Below are 23,042 nucleotides of genomic sequence, written 5' to 3' on the forward strand. Positions count from 1 at the left end.
ACACACTTCTTGACATTGCATCGTATTAAAATCCTCTTACAACACAAGAACTCTCACTGTAGTTCACATTCTTGAAACAATCTGCATTGGAGTGCATCACTGAAATGAAACACTCGAAGACAAATGACATAGCACCACCAGGAGTAATGACTTGGTCACTTGGACAGATGACTTTGGAAAGAGGTCAATGTGGGGCCAGATCAGGGTACAGTTCAGTGTGAAGGGTTCGGTAGGGGGAGCGTTCTCTGTGCTGTCAACATGAGCAGAAGTGTGGCTCGCGCTTTTGAGTTCAAGTGAAAACATTTTACTGGTGCCATGAATGTTTGACTGCCTACAGCGAGATTGTAGAAGTTTTACCCCGGGTGCTTCAGCTCCGACTCATTGAGTGACTTCCTTTATGACTGCAGCTCTGGAAACGGAAAGGAGTAGTAAACACTGTTCAAGGCACAGCTTTTTTTTTGCCCTTTGCTGCCAGCATGCAGATAAGAGCATTAGAGCTGTTTTTCGTTTCCAGCCTTCGGTTGATGCTATTAGCCACTCTCTGCAAAAATGAAGAAGCTGGTGCTGAATCCGAATAGGTTTTAACGGGTGGTGGGGTTAGCAAGACGAGTTCCGAAGTGAGTCAAGTCTCTCTGATCGACCGTTGTACAATAAACAAGCAATTAAAATGGAAATGGAAGAAAAACGATGCGCAGGACAAGGTCTCACTATTTCAGTCAGTATTCTAGTCTGCTGTGCTGCCACTGAAGTAGAAAGAGAGAAAGAAAAAGGGCCTTGGAAGATGATAAACACCTTATCTTTGGCAGGCACAGTTATTGATTATTGAATTTAATTTGTGCGTCATACATCATGTGACTCTTGAAGCGTTTCTGTCTGTACCTTCCTTAAGGGTTCCAGCTGTCAAAGTTGGTTTAGATCTGAGAATTTCAAAAGTAAAAATGATCTTTGATGAGAATGTGTTGTATTCTCTGCTGTGTCAGATGGTTCAATATACCTTTCTTCCCTCCCTTTGTCTCCCTCTCTCCCTCAGTGTTCAAGAACCCAATATGCAAGGTGTACAGATTTCAAACAGTGGACAGCAAGTGGATGCTTGTTCGAGAACTAATGGAGGAGTGCACGTTGTCCTTTAGCATCCCCAAGCAGCTGCTCTCACTGTATATTCAGGAGGACATGAGCAGGTAAGTCACTCTGAACTCATGCTGTTGATCCAGCGTATGTCACTACCAGCTTTCTCATTGCATCAGAAAGCCCATTATCTTGTTTGCATCAACTAACCAGCCAATGAAGAACAATCAAAAGTTCAAAGTAAAACTCCAACCCGGTGTTACCTCATAATGTGTACAGTAAGTGTGTGTAGTTTCTAGATCGTCGTTCCCGACCCAGTTCATCGTAAGTGATTGTTTAAAAGTTCCGCCTGTATTTGGAGAGGCGTGAATTATTCAGATCTGTTTAACACTTCAAACGAGGCTGCTATGCTCATGTATCCAGAACACGACTAACTTTGTCTCCGTCAAACACACACTCGTGCTTCTCCTGGTCCTCTCATGAAGCATTGAAAGAAGGCTCACATCCTGCCACAGGTGCTGAATAGGACAAAAAAACTCCTCACGGTTTCGGTCCTGGTTAGTTCTGTGACAGAGGTGCAGGTTAATACTACAGGTCCCTTAATAGCATAGGAACAGCGAGAAAATACTCCTTGATCAGCCATTGTTTCAGAAATACAACAGAGAAGCAACTGGTGTATCTGTCAGCAGCGCAGGCAAACAAACTCAGGAAGTCAAGTTAGTAATTGGCCTTTTTACCGTCATGTCGTGAGCAAATATGGTCTTGACTGTATGCTGTGCACGGTGCAAGTAGTTTTCCACACAATGGCTGGTTCAAGTAAAGTTGTTTACATTGCAGAGGAGCCTGCAACCCTTTATCCAACAGCTCCTTCTTGATCTATTACTCCCCTAGAATATAAAACTGCGACATTGTTTTAGCACATATAAAACTCCACCAAAACGGAGCTCAAGAACATGACTGCAATTAAAGTCCAGTCCAGTTGATAGTCTGTGAGCATGCTGTGTGAGAATGAGGACAGGTGGGTGATGTTTCACCTCTCTTTGAGTGTGCACTCGTAATTAGATCCCGTGGTCCCTTCCTTCAGGCCCGACCCGTGTTTGTCAAGGCAGATCATTCCTCAACTGGCCTGTTGTCCGTGGCAACCCCTTCTCATATATACCACACAAAGGTGTCCATACATAAGTAAGGCGTAATCCCCCCCCCTTTCGATGGACCATGACCCCATTTAAATTGTGCAATGAATTACACATATGATGCTTGTCAATTTAAAAGATCGTTTTTACACACATCGCTTCTGTAAAGGCATAGAAAGATGCAATCAGAGACTTTGACGAATCGTCCGTAGGAGAATAGCTTGATTTGTAATCACGGTGTGCACCCTGAAGGATCATGAAGAGTTCAAGGACACAATCACATGCTAAAATATACACACAAGTGTCTTTAAACCCTCCACCGCACATATGCACATAGAAACAACCAAACAGCCATTATTGACCGATTGACTAGACAAGCTTTGTTATCAGTTCACCTGTCTTACAGACAATGGGTTCACATTTCCAGACCATGGTTCCCACTTTCTCAGTTTCTCCTACCCTACTTTCTGTTTAAATAGAAGACGAACTGCTCTGCAAACCGGTCATTTAAATCACAAATACATTTAGAGGACAATTATAGAATATTTGTTAAATCTCTTATCTGTACAGTGCAGCTCATGAGCACACATCAGGCTCCTAAGCATGACTACCATATAGAATGTTTGTTCATTAATAGGCATGTGTACCGTATCTCCAGCTTGGTTGCTTAAGCACCTCTCCTATAATCCTCTTTATATGTTGTCTTTCTCCGTGGTGCCTCTCCATTTAGCCGATTCTGTCAGCCAGCCTAACACCGTTGCTTGCGCTCTGTGTTTTTAAATGATGTTAGTGATGCAAAGTTGTGAGGGTAGCGGCGGATGGTGGGTGGCTTAGTTTGCCTCACCACTCTGTGATAATCTTGGATATTTCTTCTTTGTGTGTGTTCGCTTTGATGTCTACAGTCATGTATTAATCTATCTCTGCCAACACAGAGGTGGCTGATTTCCTCCAGTGATAATGCTGTGGCTCCTTGTGTTTGTGTGTGTGGTTGTAAAGATAATTAATGCATGTATAGTAGTGTGTGGGTGTCAATTTAATCCCATTCATTAAGAGCTGTCTGGTTTCTGATTAATGAAAAAAAAAACATGCCACCTTCTTTTCCTGTTAATAAATAAGTACTGTGATAATGTATCAAGATCATATAGGTGACATGTTGAAATACGGCTTCATTGTTTTTTGCATGGGCCTGTTTTTGATGTTTTTTCCAGAAGAAGCTGAAGTTTAGTACAAGAAGGTTTTATTGACCCCACACACAAAGCCCTTTGTGAATAAATTAAAATGGCATAACGCACCATGAAACAGGTGCCTAAATGACAACAAATGTATTCTGTTGTCCCAGTCAGCTGTCTTGTCATTGTTCTACTTGATTATTGTCCGTCTTTTAATTTTCTAGTACCTGCTTAATGTTTTAGTCAAGATAAATTACTAAACTAAACTTTAATCAAAACATAATCATTGTTGTTTAGACTTTTTTCTTAAAATCTTAGTAATTATATCCCCTCCCTTCTTCCATTCTTTCTTTTCTTGTAGGATACTGTTTTCTGTCCACCTATTTTTATTTGTTGTCCATTAAGCCATTTATTATATCATCCAGGAGATAATGAGATCAGTCGTGTGTACGCCCATCTCTGTCTGTCCACGACTAATCTGCATTTGATACTGCCAGAGACACAGTTGTTCCGAGTCTTTTCATTGGGCATCAGCCTAATATTATACGTGTATTGTCTAAAAAGTAGACTTGAAGCCTAACGTAACGCTTCAAGTTGCAGTTACGCCCACGAGACAAAGCTGAGACGTGCGCCTGCACAGAGCTGGTGCAGACATCTGCATAGATAAAAAGCATATCTGTGAAAAACACCACTGATGGTCGTTGCAGACACATTTGTCTGAGATCTAATGCACCTTTGGAGTTATCTCATACTTTCAATGCCTTTTTCTTTCTCTCTTTCTACTTAAGTGGAACAATCAGAAAGATATTGTTTGTTGAATGTGATTATTTGCAAAGTATTATCAGCCTAAAAAAAAATCATCTTCCCCACTGTCGACACTCGTCAGGCATAACATGACAAACAATAAACCGGCCTTGAGAGTATATATATATATATATTATACATATACATAACAAATATACTGTATATATAAATATATACATATATATATATATATATATATATATTTGCTGAATATATATATATATGTTATAGTTTGTATGTATATATATATGTATGCATATATATGTATATATATAGACATAATGTACTGTATAATGTCAAGAAACCCTAAACATTAACAAAAAATCATTAACAAACTTACTAATTATCATCAGTAAACAACAGGACAAGGAAAAGGGGTTAATTCTCTCCACAGTATACAGTATTAGAGCATAACTACAGTATCTTAATAATGATAAATTGAACAAAATAGGTTGCCCAGTGTGAGAGTGTTTGGTCATTTGAACATTAATGAATAATTTGTAATTTTATCTTGTAGATCCTACTGTATAATATTCAATATTACATTCACAATTTGTTTTCCCACTCTGAAAAATGAAATCTCAGATATTTTCTTACCTATAAAATGTTTATTGGAGCACTTTTTTCAAATGTATGGTGTTCGATGTAACACCGAAAAACCTGAGTGAGCTTTTTTGACATGCATATAGTTAATCAGTCTACACTTGCTCTTATCGCGCCTTTCCCCAATCACACCTTTACTCTTTCCAGTCAATAGACCACTGATTAAGGAGGTGAGACCATATCTCTCTACCCACTGCCTTATCACCCTCATTTAGCAAGCAGATATGTTTCTCTATTATTTTATCCATTATCTGTTATTTAGGCTGAGATCGTCCACCCTGACCTCCCCTCCCTACCGAAAATAACAGATCTCTCAGGAGACAATGGTCCACTATGACACTGTGATCCACAATTAGCAGTGTCTGAGAGGTATAGTTAAGATAATTGTGAATAGTTGCAATCTCTTAAAGAGAATGGTAATGATCTAGTGCCGTGTAATATTTGCCATATTAATCAGTAAATTAGAGAACATCCATCCTTGATTAGTTAAAATTGCCCAGTTATGGTATAAAGGGTCACTTCAACTGAACTCAGTATGCTGGATACAATTGCCCAATACAGTTTTTTGAAAGGCACACTCCAAAGCAATTGTGAAAGAAAGTAAGTGTTTTCTTTGTTAATAAAGGATTACAAATCCTGAGAAATGTGAGTTATCTTATAGTTTCATGTCGTTTTAATGTATTTTAGACATTTTCTTTTTATCAAGAATAAAAATAAAAATCGCTAGTATGGCGTTGTCTCGCTAGCTAACGTTACAGGATTTTTTTAAGGCTGATTTGTGAATGACAGTCCTGCATCGATGGCATGTGATGCCCGAACGTTAACTGCTACCATTCATCTGGCAGGGTAGGAGCACGGGTTACAGAGCACCACTATCGTCATAAAGTGTCTCGTCTTGTCTGTGTACATAAACTTCCTTAACGACTACTAATAAAGTATCAGGGCCTCCAAGGGTTGTCCCATTTCATTGGGTAAGATTTCTACAACGACCCATTTTAACTCTGTTCCGAAGTGCAACTCAAAAACCATGGTGTAGCGTTAAAAAAAAAGGATAGGATTGGCTCAATATATTCCCCACTAGCTGGGAAATCTACTTCAATGCTGGTGTCCTTAAACACGCATCAATGAAAGACACTTGATTTTATTTCTTTTTTTATATGTATATATATTAGTAGTTTGTGTTCCCCTTTTAAGAACTGATGCTTTTTTCCCTTTGTTTTCATTTTAAGAACCACTGTCATTTCCAACAATATGAATCAAATTTTTTTGACTTTTCCAAAAGAACAGCTTTTGAATAAACATGTTTATTCATCATTGGTCTCTGTTTAATAAATTCCTCTATAATTAAGAATGGTTTCAAGCACTAGTTACACTCCCAAAGTAAAAAATAGTCTTCCTTTGAATAACCTAAACTTCCTTTGCTCATGGTAATCTGGAATGTTCTTACTTTTTGAGGAAGCGTCCTGTCTATCTTCCTCTGCCATAAGCACATCTTACACAACCACTTGCAGAGCGTGTTGGCAGAGTTGCCAACTATTAGACAGAGGCGAGGGACGAGGATAATGTCTAATGTTTGTGTTCTATCATTTGTTTTACAGCTGGTTCAGTTGTTTTTAGCCGGGCTTGAATTTGATTTTAAAATGTTTGCTGCATGTAGTTAGCTGATTGCATACTGTGCTGGAGTGTGTATTTCAAGATTCAGTTCACCCAAATTATGATGAATAACATTTTTTTTCAATTGCCTCTAGTGTTATCAACCCATGCAGACAATTACATTGTTATCTATATGTAGGAGTTAAAATAACTAACATCAATGGGGTTTATTTCTTTATTTTTGACCCAGATACATACCAAGCAGCACATTTACAAGGTATAAGTCAGTGCTCTCCGGTTGCCAACTATGGAGACGCTGTTCCTGAATTACCGTAAACCTATTTTGGCATTCTGTTGTGCAATTTCTTATTACTTAAAGTTCTACGCTCCCCACGAGGAAACATCAAGCTAAGCACAGCAGGGAGTGAAATGCTAACAACAGCGGTAGCAGCAAGTAATGGAATAGCTTTCTGGTAAACGGCGTCACAGGCAAGCAAACATGCAGGAAAAGAGAGAGCAGAGCACTGACGGCTTAAGTAGAGCGCCATGATTAAAAGGGTGCATTTGATATATGATGCAGTGAGGAGACTGTGCCATGTGAGTGAAGCGGAGGACTCAAGTTGGGCTGCCTGAACCTGCTCGCGGGTATCACTTTGTTAAGCTTATATTGGCCAATATATCAGTCTAGCTCTAGCGCCAACAGTGTTTAGAAAAGTGACATTTATTTACTTTTCTAAGGGTTGAATTTTAAATTAGAACTATAACATGTCTTATCAGAAACAATGTGTCTGGGTAATTAGCAGGCATGGCTAGATACCACTAGAAATACGTATATGAGAAAATGTGTTTTGTTTGTTTTGGCTGAAACCCCCTCTTGAAAAACTTGTGGGTTTGATCATTCATATGATACATCACCTTGACTCACTCTGTCTCTCTCTCTGGCACTATATCTATCGTGCTCTGCTGTGTATTGAAGTACTTCAAAGTAATCTAAAAATAACTAACTTACCTGGAGGAGACCAGGAAATAGTCTGGAGAGGCTATCAGCGCCTTACGCTTTGTTGTAGTAGTTGAACTATACAACAAAGAAATAACTACTACATTATGCATTCAAGCAATTATGCCTGGTCTTCACAATAAGTCGAACCAATGAGCATGCAGCCTTTCATTTTAAGATATACTTTATACAAAATGCATGAGGTATAATCACTGAAAATTGGGCTCGTTATCATGAAAGCAATGCATATGACCATGTATTTGTTATGCTGAATACAATGTTGAACCTCCTTCAACCTCTAATTTCTATAATATCAGTGCAATTTACTTTTCAATGGGTGCTGGAGGGCAGGTTCTGAATGATATCTATCCATCTGATGTCGCCTTTCAGATGCAAATAATGAGCCAATGAAAGAGGCTGTACTTCCGACTAGGCAATCAGCTCCTACACACACAGACACACACTCAGGCACGGCCACTGTTTATTCCTAAAGAAGGAGCACAGATGATTGTGGCCTTAGGCTGCAGACACAACTAGCTGAAGGACAGTCAACCCATCGCTCCAGTGACACCAGTAAAGACTGGATGGGTTTCTTTTATCCGTAATAGTAAAAGAATGGCAGGAGCAAGGGAGGAATTTGATAGGGCAGAGTGGATAAGTGGGCACCAGCTACTAGCCTCAGGTCCAGAAATGTGTTTATCAGGCTCAGCACAGGGTGCTTTGGGTCGCTACTGTGTGTACATGTGTCTTTGCCAGTATGCGCAAACCTGTGTCTGTGATTTACCATAATTGTTAAGTATTGCAATAATACCAAATACGTTTTTCTCTCTTGAATTAGATAGTTTTATGTCTAATGTCAATGTTTTAAACAAAAGAGAAGCTAAGCAGAAGGAGCCAAAATGTGTGGACGTCATTAATGATTTGTTTGACATCCATTAAAACCACAAAGGTCCTCATAGATCTGTGTTTATCTGCAGGGTGCAGGACCTGAGAGAGCTTGGCGAGCTTTCTCCTCACTGGGACAACTTAAGAAAAGAGGTGATGACTCGATACGGAGGAATCATCAACTCCTACCAGGAGACTTTGGCTGAACTGGACAAGATTACTGGTATGACTGCCCCTGCTGCTTTTACATTCATATCTGTGTCCACACATGCATTCATGCACACTCTGCATACAAAGGTTTTTCACTCTAAATCATATAAACTCACTTGGTTATAAATTAGTTCCAAGGTGTGTCCCTGGTTTTATTGCTTTATTGACCCGCCTTTGTTCAAATATGATTATCCAGGTTTTATAAAAATATGTTTTTTTTTCTCTTCTATCATGGTTTGTCCTTGGATGGGCAGGATTGAAAAAGATATGAAATGTAATGGTGTGCATACTGTTGTAGTAGTGCAGGTGGCTAATGTTTGCAGGTGGCACTGCTTACATTATCAATCAACCAACACTTTGTCTTTCCAAAAAAAAAATAAAAAAAAAAAAGATTCTGGTTGTGGTGAAAGTTGTCTCTTACTGTAATGTGTGGTCCCTAAATATAGAAAGATTTTGGGAGTAATGCATGTCATCTGCCCTCCTGTCTGCCCTCACCTGTCAGTACATTCTGGGTGATTTGTGTCAATGAAAAGCTCAGTGAGAGGTTGATTCATTTATCTACTCGCTGTCAAAGAGTTTCCATAGCAACAGAGGTTTCATCAGGGCCAGTTGAAGTGCGTGTACCCATGTGCCCCTCTGTGTTTTGTTAAAGTAAACGTTTGCAGTGCACATAAAAAACGGATGCAAATCTGTGCCATGTGCAAACATAACACGAGTCTTGCATCTCATTTACAGATAGTTCTACTTGGTATGCAAATAATATTGCACACTTTTTGCAAATGTTTTACATAATACAATTAAGCAGTTATCTCTGATGTGAGTACAGAAAATAATTAGGCTGCCTCTGACACTCAACAAGGAAACGTTGGACATGTGATCATGCCACAGAATGCCAGTGTGGTGTTGTATTGTATTCATTGTATTTAGAAAGAGAAATGTAGCAGATGTATTTGCTTTGTTTAGTTTCATTACTCAAAATGACTTTTTGGGCATAACCTCTCCACAACGCTATCAAAGAACGTGTGCACATATCACGGGTGCTGCTGCTCAATAGCGAGTTACAACACTTACTTACCACAGCCTACAGTTAGCTGGCTAACATCCCGGTGGGCCTCTTCATTGGTGGGCCGGTTGACAGTCAAACAATCCATAGCGTTCTCTATCGGCCCTCCAGACTTGTCTGTCTCCTTACCGGCCCTCTGTCTGTGCTGCTCCAGTAAAACGTGTACTTAGGCTCTGCCATAGCCTATTCTGTCGCTACTGTTGCGCCTGTTAAGTGGTGGATGGATTTTTTTTGAGTGTCACAATCCCGGCGAAATGACTCGTTTCACTATCAGAATTTGATCAATTCGGTCGGATAACATTTGGAAAATCTAGAAGAGGGGCACGATTGAACTGTTTTATCCCCATTTAAGTTAGCATAGGGCTAAACAGCAGTGAGATGGAATAAACACTCACCTATTATTGAGCGTGGTTTCAGAGCCGCATGTTTAGTTTTGCTTTACCCCGACTTTTAAATTATCATGGATTTAAACTATAGCAGGAATAACAAAACAGACATTAAAGCGCTCATCAATTACTCTGGATTTGTTTCTTTCCCTCTCCATAAGCTTTCCCTATAGATATTCTAGTTTCCTATGGGTATAAGAACATTATGGCTCCTGATCAATTTAACTCTGATTTACTCTCATCCCCATAATGAGATATTTTCACTGCTTCATTTGCTTTGGCCAGCTGATAAGAGATGGTGGTGGCTAAGCCTCTGCACTGCCCGCCTGAGCTCTGAGGGAGGGAGTCGAGGGTGAGCGGAACAGATAATGTGGCATTGGTCATTATTGTTCCTGACAAGTCCCTTGTGGCACAGATGCTGCAATACACAAAGGCACCCCCTGTCACATTTAGCACTGTAATTCTGTCCTGCATTAACTTAACAGGATGACAGACGTTGCTAAACAAGTTGGGTGGGCAAGCTGTTCCAGATTAATTATTAATAAGTAAGATCATTAAAAAATGCAGACGGTAGAGATACAAAAATAATTTGTGGTGTGGAGACCAGTCGGTGAGCAAAGACGGGGGAGTGATGTAAAAAGTGTATGGAAAAAAGCATCATTATTCTCATAACTTGTCAATACTTTAAGGTATGCACCGTATTAGTACGATTTTACTTGAAAATAACAACGGAATTGGAGAAACTGCAGGCAGAGAAAGAAGAGAAACAGTCTGCTGGGAGGTGGCGGTGGAGTCCTCATGTTCAGATTCCATTTCATACATTTTTAATGATGAGCTGACCTCAGCAAACAATTCGGATGCTCTAATAACTCTATTCCATTCATAAATTAATCGTTCCTACTTTCATTGTTTACCAGCCGGAGAATTAAAGGCATAGACATAATCCTGTTAGCGTGGAGTTTGTTGGACCTCCGATACTGCCAGCACTTCTCTGCACAAAAGTGTCACTCACTCTTAAACTCCACTTATGGGATAACTTCAGCTTAAGGCCCAGAGCTACGTATGGCAGATTAAGGCTCATACCTTACTTTCTCTCTTTAATAGCTGTATTAGAACAGATGTCTCTGTTGCCTGTAGGTAAAGATGTTCAGCTGTGGAGTTGTTATGTTTTGCAGGTTACTTCAGACAACATGAAAAACAATAGTAACAAAGAAAAGCCCTTACAAGTAATGACCAAAATGTTAAAAGGCATAAATTGGATCCAAGTTATATATATATATATATATATATATATATATATATAAAAAAAACAGTCAGACATGACTCACTTGTCCAATTCACACCTCTCTCAGGCTGATTCCACTGCTCACACAGCGTGTGTCCAATCCCCCTCTATGTCTACAACATATCTAGCTGTGGATTGATTAAAAAAGCCTGCTGTGCTCTCAGCGCCACAGGACCATGAAGATGAAAACCTTAACATGCTACCGACCTACATTGATCTGACAGGCCTCACTTATAAGATGGTGTTGCTGTAGTTTGTGATCTGTTTTTTCTTTCTTCACAGGATCACAGGCAGACATTTCTAAAAGCACAGGATATAGGTTGCTCATATCCTGAAGGATTCAAAGAGTAGAAAAAAAGTGGCTAAGAGCAAAGACGTGACAGGAAAGATTAAAAGAAGAGATGGTAGCCCGATGTTGGTCAGTATTGCTGGCAACCAGCCCTGCTGTCACATAGCCAGCCCACCTGGGCAAACAGATGGTGATGTGATACGGCCAATTAATCTAACCTACAATGGTCACTAGCTCGATTAGCCTGGTCCCCAGAGCTCTACAGCAGACAGTGAGAGTCCACTGAGCAGAGATGACAGCTTAGCCATTGACTTGAATGTTAGCCTTTGGAAACAGCTCCTCCTTATGTAGCACAGACATTGGTTGGTGTACACAGAGGAACGCAGTTATTCTATCTGGATTGGATGGGTTTTGAAGTTTTGTGCGGACATTCATGTTCCCCAGAGGATGAAGCCTACTGACTTTGGTGATCTTTTACTCTCAGCACCACCATGAGTTTGACTTCTTCTGTTTGATTGTTTTATGGATTTCTTTGAAATTTGTTAAAAATATTGAAGGTCCCTTGAGGATCAATTCTAATAACTTTGATGATCATCTCGAAATTGAATTCAGTGCCATCATCTGGTCAAAAATGTTATTTTGTTTCATTGCCAAAAGCTAATGCCATTCCCCTCAGTCTCAGCTGTACTTTATGGTTAGTGGTGGTTGGGGAATGTTAGCATACTCAAGATTCATGTCTTTTATTAGCCATTTGCTCAAGTGCAAGTGTACAAGGGCATTGGAATTATTGGGTGTGGATCATTCAGTCAAGTAAAAAATACATATGATAAATACAATACAAATATGCAAATTATAAATATAAACATACACATGATTGACAGATAAGGAATATGTAGCTTCTATTTAGTAACATGCTCACCTGAGAGTGTTGTGTCTAGTTTATTGTTCTAGACTGCACATTTCTACATGTGGAGATTATGTTTTGGTCTTCACTATATTAAGACAGATTGTATATTCAGTGGGTAGAAATGGCATCTGTTTACATTTGCACTTTGGTAAGTAGCAGCAAATCTGTTCACACCTTAGGAAGAAGACATGATTGATTTTCAGTGCTTGGAAATAATAAGTCACATCGCCGTCAGCTCCAGCTGAGTCATATATCCCTTTCTGAGCGGCAACACATTTCAGCTTGAGTGGGTCAGCAGTTGCAGCATTATATACAGTGATGGAGGTGCAGTGGATTTGTTTTCATGTTTGGCCAACCTGCCTAATGATGTTAAAAATCTGTGGCAGGTGACAGATTTTCCCATCTAGATTCTGTGTAAACATAAACCTTCTGTTGTACTGAAGCTTTGATTGGTGCATACTGGTCTGTTGCCTCGAGAGTAATTAATGAACAGGACTGAAAAGAGTGTGTACTGCGTAGTTTAGTTCTTCCCAACACAAAGTAAAAGTTAGGGCACATGTCAGTTAGAAGAGCTAGAAAGTGTGGATACTAAGTCTGTTTTGGCGTCATGCTGCAATTAATATACACTATGAGGAGTAGTACACAGAAACACTGTGAATTGTATTCGTTTTATTATTGACCAATTATTAGTAATTAAGGAGACCAATAACCCATATTTGAAACCGATAAACGTTTGCATTAAAATGTAGGTCTTAGTGTCAAAATTGTGAATAACACAAACTCCAACACATTGCTTAGTTTAAATGTCTTTAAGCATACATGTAACTGCTTAAACTTTCATCATTATCCTAAAAAAAAAAGAGTGTATGTATGTGTGTAGATGTGATATCAAAACTGTCTGATTAAAAGCCCAATATTACTGTACGATCCTCTGGTTTATCAACGAAGTGTGTGAATTTCAGACTGGATTCTGAGAGTGACGACTAGCTCATATGAACAGTGCATCGGCAGATCACAGTTATATACTTCTCGAGTATGAAATGTCTTCACTGTGCTGCATTTTTGTAAACTACGATAATCTTTTGTCCACATCCAGGCGCCTTCTCGCTCCCTCTTCCTCTCCTTGCAGCTCTAGAACAACTGCAGTTTAATCCAGAAAATACAATTACTAACGGCAGTACGCTACCAGCAGAGACCCTGGGCACAGTAATCTTCTTCAGCAGTGTTGATATTACTCATGACGATTAAACCAATCAGGTAGTGCTGTGGGTGAGACTTTGCATTAGAGCCAAAGTAGTGCATTCTTCAGTTAATTTACTTTTACCAGCAAACAGATTTTTTAAAAAAAACAATAATGCAAAAGAGCTGAATATTGCGGCCGATAATCAGCCAGACAATTGATCAAGACAGAGACAGACAGACAGACAGACAGACAGACAGGTAGACAGACAGATAGATAAGACACAACATCTGCACAGCTGTTAACAGGGGGGGAGAATTAACAGAAGGAACGAGCACATCGGGTATTTACCTGCACTTCCATATAACTAATTTACAATATTTGTTTCATTACAATTTGGATTAATGAATCACATCAACGTGTTTATTCCATCAATGTGCTCTGTGATCTTCACGATGAAATTACTTTTCCGCACACAAGCTGGAAAACACTTTTGTAACCTGAGCTTTATTCCTCAGAGAGGGAATTGAAAGTCACGTGTGTTTAAAGAGGATTTAAAAGCCAAACTAGATTATGAAACTTTGTGATATGAGTATTTTTGTTCACCCTTTTGGACTTCTGTGCCCATTTTGAATACCTTCTTTTTAACTCAATTACTTCTGCTACAGCAAACATCACAACTCCTCTAAATTGCCTTTGTTCCTTGATTGTTCTTGAAAGCTTTGCCTCAACTCAAAGAGGCTCATCAACCCTATTTACATATTTGAGCAGGCAACATGGAGTGTCAGATTGTGTTTTTGAGCTTAAAAGTAAGCCACTGACAAAGAGTATGATTTGTCAGAACATTTTAATTGGACGTTCTGAGCATAGTAGTGGCTGCAACGGGCATACAATCCTATGCTTAAAGGATTACTGTGCTCGTTAGAGGATGTTATAAGCAGTTGTTTCAAATGAGCTACTTTTGAAATGCTTGTTCTCTAATTGATACATTCTCCATCTGATGGACATATATGAGTGTTAAATGATCTTTCATGGGAATTTAAACCTGGAATGGTTTGGAGGCACTTGATTTTAATCACAAACCAAGAATAATTTGTAGTTTACTGTTTGTGTTAAAATGAAGCTTTCCTTGGGGAAATGGCTGGGGAAATTGGGCTTTACTAATTTGAAATATTGGCTGTGCTGTTCTTTGTTTTGGGGTATTCTGAAAGCATTGTTAAGAAACCATTCACTCTGTTGTTCATTAAATATATCTCAAGACATTCAATTACACAAAGGTTTTTTTTTTTAATTGGAAAATCAAAGAGAACATTTGAACATCAATCCACATTATCATCTAATGTTTGCTTATCTGTTTCTGTGCCTCACTTCATAAGCACAGAAACAAGGTTATAAAGAGAACAGCGATGGAAAGCAATCATGTTGGAAAGATCGTAGTATAGCTGAAAGCAGACGGTGAGGTATTAAGTGCAAGGGATGTTTATCCACCATCCCAATTATATTTCATGACAATGTGACATATACTTGTGTACTTTTTTTTAGGTCGTTCATTCAAGCCAAGCTGCTGCAAAGCCCAGAAATCTCTGGAGTTCATCCCAATAAACCTGCACACCCAGAGGATGAGAGTGACGTGCCCCAGAAAAACAGGTATAATTACACTACTGCTTTAGACTTCTGTTGGACCTATTATTACACCTAATACTTACACCTGGTGAAGGTAAGTCCAATAATCACACTCTTTTTGTCCTGTTTTCGGTTTCATCAACTTCTGAGTGAAAATATGATGCTGTTAAGTGCTACACTTTGTTCACCAGCTTGTTGCTAACTGTGTCTATCTGCTGTTTGGTGCGGAGCAAATCGGGTAAAATGTTTTTTAGAGATTTTTTCGCAAACAGTTGGCCACACAAACATTATATGAGAACGCTGACAATGAACCAAAACAGTAACATTTAGCTGAAATTGACTATAAAATTCCATAAAACCAAAGGGAAGCTGCAGATTCAGGTGATAATTCTCTGTACGTGTATCAATGCAAGCGACCCCTTTCTCATTGTCATGTTATTTCCCATAGTCATTTCATATATTGTTATAATATATATTGTAAAAATAGATTAAAGCTGCTTCAAAATGTAATACAAACCTGCTCAAAAGCAACTTGGCAAAACAGAAAAAGCAGGTATTGTGGAAAGGTGGTTTCATATGCAAACTTTTCTATTCGCTGCTCTACTTTTGTGTTTCTATGCCTGTGACTTCTCCACCTGTCAGAGATACTCAGAGGGCTCAGACGGGGTGGTTCTAGTTCATCGTCCAGGTTGAAAGGTGAGAATTAACTTGGCCTGAGAAAGAAAGACTGAACACTAATTAAGCCCTTTGCGTTTTTTGCAGAGAGAAATACTGGGTTGTCTCCTCCGCCGCCGCTCTCTAGCTGGCAGAGCCTGTTATTGCCCTGGAACTGTCTCTGTGTATTAGGGCGACTTTCGCTGCCTCACCACCTGTGAGTGGGCTCCATTTCGATGATTGATGGAGAAGTTGAAGACAGACAAATCTTGATATAAACTGTGCTTCTTTCAGTGAAGACATCAGGGATGACAGATAAAAGAAGTAAAATCAAGTCATCCTACAACCCTGAAACTGTCCTGCACTGTCAGGGAAGAAAAAGAGGGAAATAAAGATAAAACGAGCCTGAGAGAAGTTTGTCAATTGATTGATAGACACTCTGATAATGACCCTCTGTGGGGCCAGTTCACACCTTGATTCAATTCCAGGCAGTGGTGCTTTAGCTGATATGTCTGTGTGTGTGTGTGTTAACTCTACTTTTATACTTCAGTAGGACCTTGAGTACTTCATAATTTTAATTAAGAAATCTGGGTAAAAGCAGTGATAAATGGCTCACACAAACAAAACCTTGATTAATACAAAGAAGATATGTTTCACACAAATTAAGTAAATCTTTGAAAAGATAAATCAAGCTCAGCCCATTACATTGTTATGCATAAGCTGTCCGCCCCCCCCCCCTTTATTCTTACCTTAAACATGCTGCGCATCGTCTCACATACCAGTCAGTTACAGTAAATGTCAATGGATTCATGAAAAGAGACATGCAGTGAGCAGAAAACCATTGTAATGCGAGTTTGACATCCACCCTGTGCTGCCGTCATTCCTCATACAGGAAGAGTTTCCTTTTAATGATGACTTCATATTCAAGTCATTTGTCATTGACTGTATTTTTTCCATGTCCACATTTATACTTTTGCATCGATATTTGAATACGTTGGATCAGTATATTTATAACAACAGGAATGCAGATATTAGCCCCAAAATTATGTGGAATTGTAAAGATAGCACATTTAGAAACATGTCTTTGGATATAAACCTTATTTTTAATTCTCTTTTATTTTCAAATTGGAGTACCTTTTATCTAATTAGATGAAGTATATTATCGTCTTTCACCACTGTGTACCAGTAGGAACGTAGGAACACATGGCAGCATCCAGGTGGAATAGTAGCTGCATTGCATATAGTGCAACACCCCCATTTGACCTTTGTTGCATGTCATTTACCCCTCTGAAATGATGCTTTTCCTTGCTATGCATTCCACTCAACAATGATGAACCATTCATTTTCATTTCGTCTATTGATCATCCAGCAAAAAAAAAAATGGCTCTTGGGAAATCCAGCTGTCTTCTGCCTCCAAAATGACAAGTGCAAAATGTTTCCAGCCTAAAAAGCTCAGCAGAACTGAAAGTGTTGTTCAGCACTCATTTGGGTCAAAAAGGATCCTTTGTCATTGTTGAACAGGTTTGTGGAATGGGTTCAGTGTGAATTCTAACCACTCATCCTGACTGCTGCAATCAATTTCCTCTTTTAGAGAGCAACTGTCCTCTCAGTACTTAAACAGCTTATTATGTTGTTGATATATTGTATATTGAAAAAAAGGATAGTGTGAGAGCGAGACCAGGCAAATCGAGCACAAATTGGTCATTGCACTTGATGTTCTGTAACCCGCCATTGTATTATGGTACACGTCTACTGTGGGAGAACCAATTAAGGGAACTTGGACACCCACAAACTCTTGGGGGCCAAACGTGTGGTGGACAGGGAGCCTGAAGGCCAGGCATAAGGATAATGAATGGAAGAAGCAGTGGATAGTAGCAAAGTGCCAATATCAAACCACTCTTGGTCTATTGTGGTGTTGTTTGGGGACAAGAGGCTGTTGGCCACACTGCCATTCACATCTCTGTGGCAACACTTGGAGCTGTGTTGTGTCATTAATTTCTATTTTCAACGATTTTTCAAGCAGTGTTTTCCTACAGTCGGCGCTGTGCACTGTTGCTTTCCCTGAGGTGTTCATTAACTGACCCGGCACTGAACCACACCAAAACATTCACCCCCATAAACCCCCGTCCACCTGCTCTCCCTCCTCCCCTTTTTTCTGATTTAATTGTCAGCCTCATCCATTACTCATTCAAAACAAGGCCTTTTGTAAGCACCCCTGTGCTCGCCTAGCCATCTGTGAAGTGTTTATTTACTTGTGACGGCGGCGTGCAAATTGGAATGAAGTGTTGTGACATTCATCGTCCTTCTGGTTCAACCTGGGACCAACGTTAAGACCAAAAGATGGCTGGAGAGAAATGTTGCCTTAAAGATACCGGCCAAGTGCAGAATAATGTCATATCTTATGTCAATGTCTTATTTGTGCTTGAATATGATGCATCTGTGGGCTTAAATCTACAGAGTGCAGGTTAGAAAAAGTAACACCTTGCAGCAGCCCCACCATATAGTTTTAAATTTGAACTAAAGCCCTGAAGCAGCTGCATGGTATACTCAAGAATTCTGAATCAATCTTTATGCCAGGTATTACTAACTATTTATATAACTTGGGTTGTCAAGATACCAGACATTTAGGAGTGGATTTAGATGGTGGTGCTGGTCAAAACCAAAATGTTACAATATTACATTTGAACACATCATGATATCGACAGAATTTACCTTCGCCCAATACTCATTGTTACTGAATAGAGCTTGAAGGCATCATAAATATAACACTTATTAGATGTATCGCTGTAGAGTATATTTAGACTCAAAATCAGGTATATTTTACACTTTGACCAGGATTAATTTATCTCCTTGAATCTCATTTTTCTTGTTCCTTTAGTGCGAATCTTCCACGGTGCTGTATAATACGTCTCCGTGTTTTAATTCCATCAAATCTATTTTCTGTCTTACAGATGCATTCTACGACATTGTCACTGTCGGCGCCCCTGCAGCCCATTTCCAGGGGTTCAAGTGTGGTGGCCTGCAGCGTCTCCTTACCAGATATGAAGCAGAGAAAAAGAGGTAAGAGAAAGGAAAACACCTGGCCAACCTGTACACCAATGGTGCTAAGAGGGAGCATGGATGATTTAATACGGGACACATGCTGAGGTGGAAACAGGCTTCCATCGACAAAATAATTTAACTTGGGCATAATTGATAGTGGCAGAGAAATTTGTTGTCCCTGGCCTATGGACTTGATCTTCACAGCCCCCTGCAGTTACTCACAGCCAAGCCATGCTGAATTTAGACTGGAACTCCACTGCCTCCGACAGCTCAATTTGACTGGAGGCAACAGACATGATGGAAAAGTCTTGTTGAGTCAGAAGTTCCTCTGTACTGGTTCTTTTCCCTGGCAGGCATTGTGTTTTCTCCACCCTGAAGTTGTATGTTAACTTGCCACTGAAGAGCCACATATTTTACTGCACATTTTGTTGCATCTTCCCAGCTGCCAGCTGGAGCTCGCTCTTAAAAAGCACTTCAATTCAAAACCAAATGATCGGTCCAGATGATCAGAAGTTTTTATGCAATGAATGAGGACATTTCTCATCTGAGGTAATGTCTGGTGCTAATATTGTTACTACCAAAGAGTATGAGATGTGTAGAGTGCAATTGAACAGCATTCCATAATCATTGACTGACAGAAATGAGTCTACAATAAACCCTGCAATAATCAATCATTGTTACGGCAAACATATTTCACACGGAGTGAGTTCTTAATCAGAAAAACTATGAGTAAAGTCTGAGTGATATAGTGGATTTGCTCCGACCAGCAGAGACGTTTTGTTGGTCTCACTAACACACAGTTTTTATGTTGGATTCAGACTGTGGCTGTGTCTCTGGTTGATTGCTTGATGGGGAAAATATGTCTTGTGTGTTTCTTTTACTGACTGAAATCGCTGGCTCCACAAACGCTCAAGGTTGACTGAATAAATTGAGTCCACACTACTATGGTTGTGGTATACATACACAGATACAAAGCGCACAAACACAGACTGAAAGTGCACTCCGGGAGAACAAATCCATATGACTTCCTCAAACCTGAGATCAGCAGTATCCTGTACATTTTGCTGTCTATGCCATTTGGATGCAGGACGGAGGTATATGTCACTGGAGTTCAGTATGTGGTCACTTGAGTGATGCCAGAAGAAATGAGGGGTGATTTTTCCCAAAGCTCCCTATAGAGTGCAAAGTCATTACAGACCATGCCAGATCCAATTAGTTACAGAGTTTGCAGCTCAAGAAAGAAGGGAAGAGAGGCAAGATGGAGAGGGCCGAGGTGTGAAATGTATTGGTTTATGGGAAAATAGTTGGGGGCCTGTGCTGATAATAATGAAAAAAAAAAAAAAAGGACTTCTTTACGCTAAAGTGCACAAGTGAATTTGCTGAAGATGGTCAGTTTTATCTGCTGGCATGAACTCTGATAAGGTTAGCATATTTTCGAGAATCCACTGAAGTGAAATCATTTTCTTTATGTGAGAGATTAGACTTCAGAAAGAATTCTCCAGGGAGACAGAGCTTTTTGTTTCATATTTGACTTAGCTAATGACTCACTGTAGCTTAAATTTTCCAATTTTACGGCTGGCTAACTGACTACGTCCTGCGCTGAGCCTTATCCATGTTTGACCTGGAATGCAGTAATTTGTCAGCCATCGTCAGAAATAGGAATAAACTTGACGATTTTGTAGCGTTTCGCAGAGGCCATTGTAATGAAGGTTCATGTTTACTTTAATGAGGAACAGTCATTATTTCATGGTTTAATTAGCTTTTATTATGCATGCACTAAACATCTAACTAAATATTAAGCTTAGAGGGACCTGATGTGGGTTTTGTTTTAGTAGTCAGTAAATGTGATGTACTGTAGTCGTGTGCTCAAGTCCAGTTGAGAGTCACTTAATTGCGTGGAAAGTCAGCCCATCCTGAGCAGAGCAAAGATTTGTGTGTGTGTGTGTGTGGGTGTGGGTGGGCGTGTGTGTGCGCGCGCACATGCAGACACTCATTATACTTCTCTCAGTGTGTCTCCTCACCTATCTGAAGCAGCCTTTTGTAATCACATTTGATTAAAAAGGGAACAATCGGCAAGATGTGAGACTTGGCTATTCAATGGGATATTAATTCATCAAAGAGAAGATGGAAAAGGATTGAGGGACGGGGAAAAAAAGGAAAACCTGAGCACAGAGGTGTTACCGGGAGGGCAATAAAAGAGCGATATGTCTTTGTTCCCTGGACACCAGAAGAGAGGAAGGGGGGTTCTTTTCAGATCCATTAAAAACCTGCATTGGCCAAGCTTGGCAATGACCAGAGTATGCAATGTAGTTTGTCTCTCAGGATGGGCCAGGAAAGAGTTTAATCAATAACTACATTTAGTATTCCTCCTGAAACCTTGCACATGTACACACAGGGCAAGAGCATTTAGCTATCATTAATGCATGCAGTCCCACTTAAATGGCTGTTATAAAAGTCACTGCATTTTTATCCTTTTTTAATTGAACCCTATAGACCTATCTGTGGATTTGCTGAGGTGGTCTAATCTTTCATTAACGGCCTCTTTTAAATTATTCAGCTGATCTGCATAACAATGCGACACACTTCTTTTTGGGAGACATGTTGTTTGGAACCTGAACATTGACAAATGTTGTCTATACCTGTACTGATGATGTGTGTTTGTTTTTATTGCAGGTGTATAGAAGTATAGGCGATTTACAGTAGTCTATGTTGTTTTACTTCTGTGTTATTTTTCAGTATAATGTCAGACAGGCCCCTGTTTTAAGGTCAGCTTTACTTAGTTGGTGCAGAAACTGGGCAGCAGATCTCCTCTCTACATGTGTCTTTGAATTCTGTCCACTGTAACAGAGAGGAAGGAAGAACTGTCATTTGGCCAGGCGTCCTGGTCAAGCAGAACTGCTGAATGACACATTTCTTGGACACAAAGTGGTTGAAACTACATCACACAGTCTCTTGGGTCCAATGTTCAGATTTAATGTGACTAGCAGCACGTTGTCCAACAAAATAACTTTCTACCAGGATCACTGTGTGTGTGTGTGTGTGTGTGTGTGTGTGTGTGTGTGTGTGTGTGTGTGTGTGTGTGTGTGTGTGTGTGTGTGTGATGGTGTGTGTGTGATGGTGTGTGTGTGTGTGTTTCAGAGACAGGCCATTGGCAGTGGCTGGGACTCGGGTCATGCTGATGGACAGCAGCTTCTTAGTTCTTTGAGTTAGCCTGCTCCAGGTTCTGTGGGTGACGGTGCTGGCAGCAGCTTTGAGGCTTATCTGTTCTCAGATCAGGGTTCCTAGTTTGTGTCTGAACTGAGAAAAGCGTTGGCTCTTACTCTGAGAACTGATATGAAATCAGTGCCCAGTGGAGGATTCAACGACAGATGGAGTTTGGCAGTTAAAAGAAGCTGGTTTTAGATCAGATCTCTCAGCTTGTATCTATAGCAGACTGTATATTTTTTTGCTGTGGCAATGTGGCAGTGTCCTGGTGTAAGAACGGTGATTACAGCATGCTGTCTAAATGACGAAGGAGGCTTTGGCAGTCACCTGGAGTGCTGCAGGGCTCTCTGCTGACGTAGCTGCATTTTTCTCCTGCTGGCTGTCAGCAGCAGGCCGCAAGCTCTTCATTAATTTTCTTCCCCACTATTAATTAGCCATGCGCTGGTGATGCTGGCTTAATTAGGCCGCTGGGCCCAGCGGTTTTCTCCCTCTCATTACAGTTATAACCAATTCCCATTGATCATTTAGGAAAACAAAGGAGGAAGTTCATCCTGGACACACTGCTAGTTTTAGTAATCTGTTAGTAGATTGGAGTCCTCTTAGACTCGAGTTTACCTGATGGAGGGTTGCGCCACTAATGTGTGAACACTTTGATGGGTCCCTATTCTTGGAGATCCAGTGCTGTTTCTCTGTGTGAAACTTGAATTATAAGGAGGCCAAGGGCGATAATTTCATGAATCAAAGTGCAGGTGCATAGAGCAGTCAAGTGTGCTTTCCATATTGTGCAGTGGGAGTGGCACCTTCTGTATTTTCATGGCTGGAGGCGCGGGGCACACCCTGTGTGCACATGGAAATGAGGTGGGATTAAGAAAAATCCATTATATACATTATAAGTGGGTTTGCAGGGGCATGGCAGCAATTCTTTCTAAAAGCATTGCTCTCCCCACTAT

General features: G+C 40.1%; 1 protein-coding gene across 1 annotated transcript in view; it reads left to right on the forward strand.

The window, feature by feature from the left end:
* inpp4b (inositol polyphosphate-4-phosphatase type II B) overlaps positions 1-23,042 on the forward strand; it is a gene marked incomplete at its 5' end in the record, with an annotated part of 103,974 nt that overhangs the window by 52,064 nt on the left and 28,868 nt on the right. The window contains 5 exons of the mRNA XM_079159972.1: positions 1,031-1,178; positions 8,342-8,472; positions 15,112-15,216; positions 15,835-15,888; positions 18,798-18,906. Of these exons, the coding sequence (XP_079016098.1) occupies positions 1,031-1,178; positions 8,342-8,472; positions 15,112-15,216; positions 15,835-15,888; positions 18,798-18,906 (547 nt within the window). The remainder of the gene's footprint in view (positions 1-1,030; positions 1,179-8,341; positions 8,473-15,111; positions 15,217-15,834; positions 15,889-18,797; positions 18,907-23,042) is intronic.

This window comes from Pholis gunnellus (assembly GCF_910591455.1).
Source record: "Pholis gunnellus genome assembly, chromosome: 5".
In the NCBI taxonomy this organism is placed as follows: domain Eukaryota; kingdom Metazoa; phylum Chordata; class Actinopteri; order Perciformes; family Pholidae; genus Pholis; species Pholis gunnellus.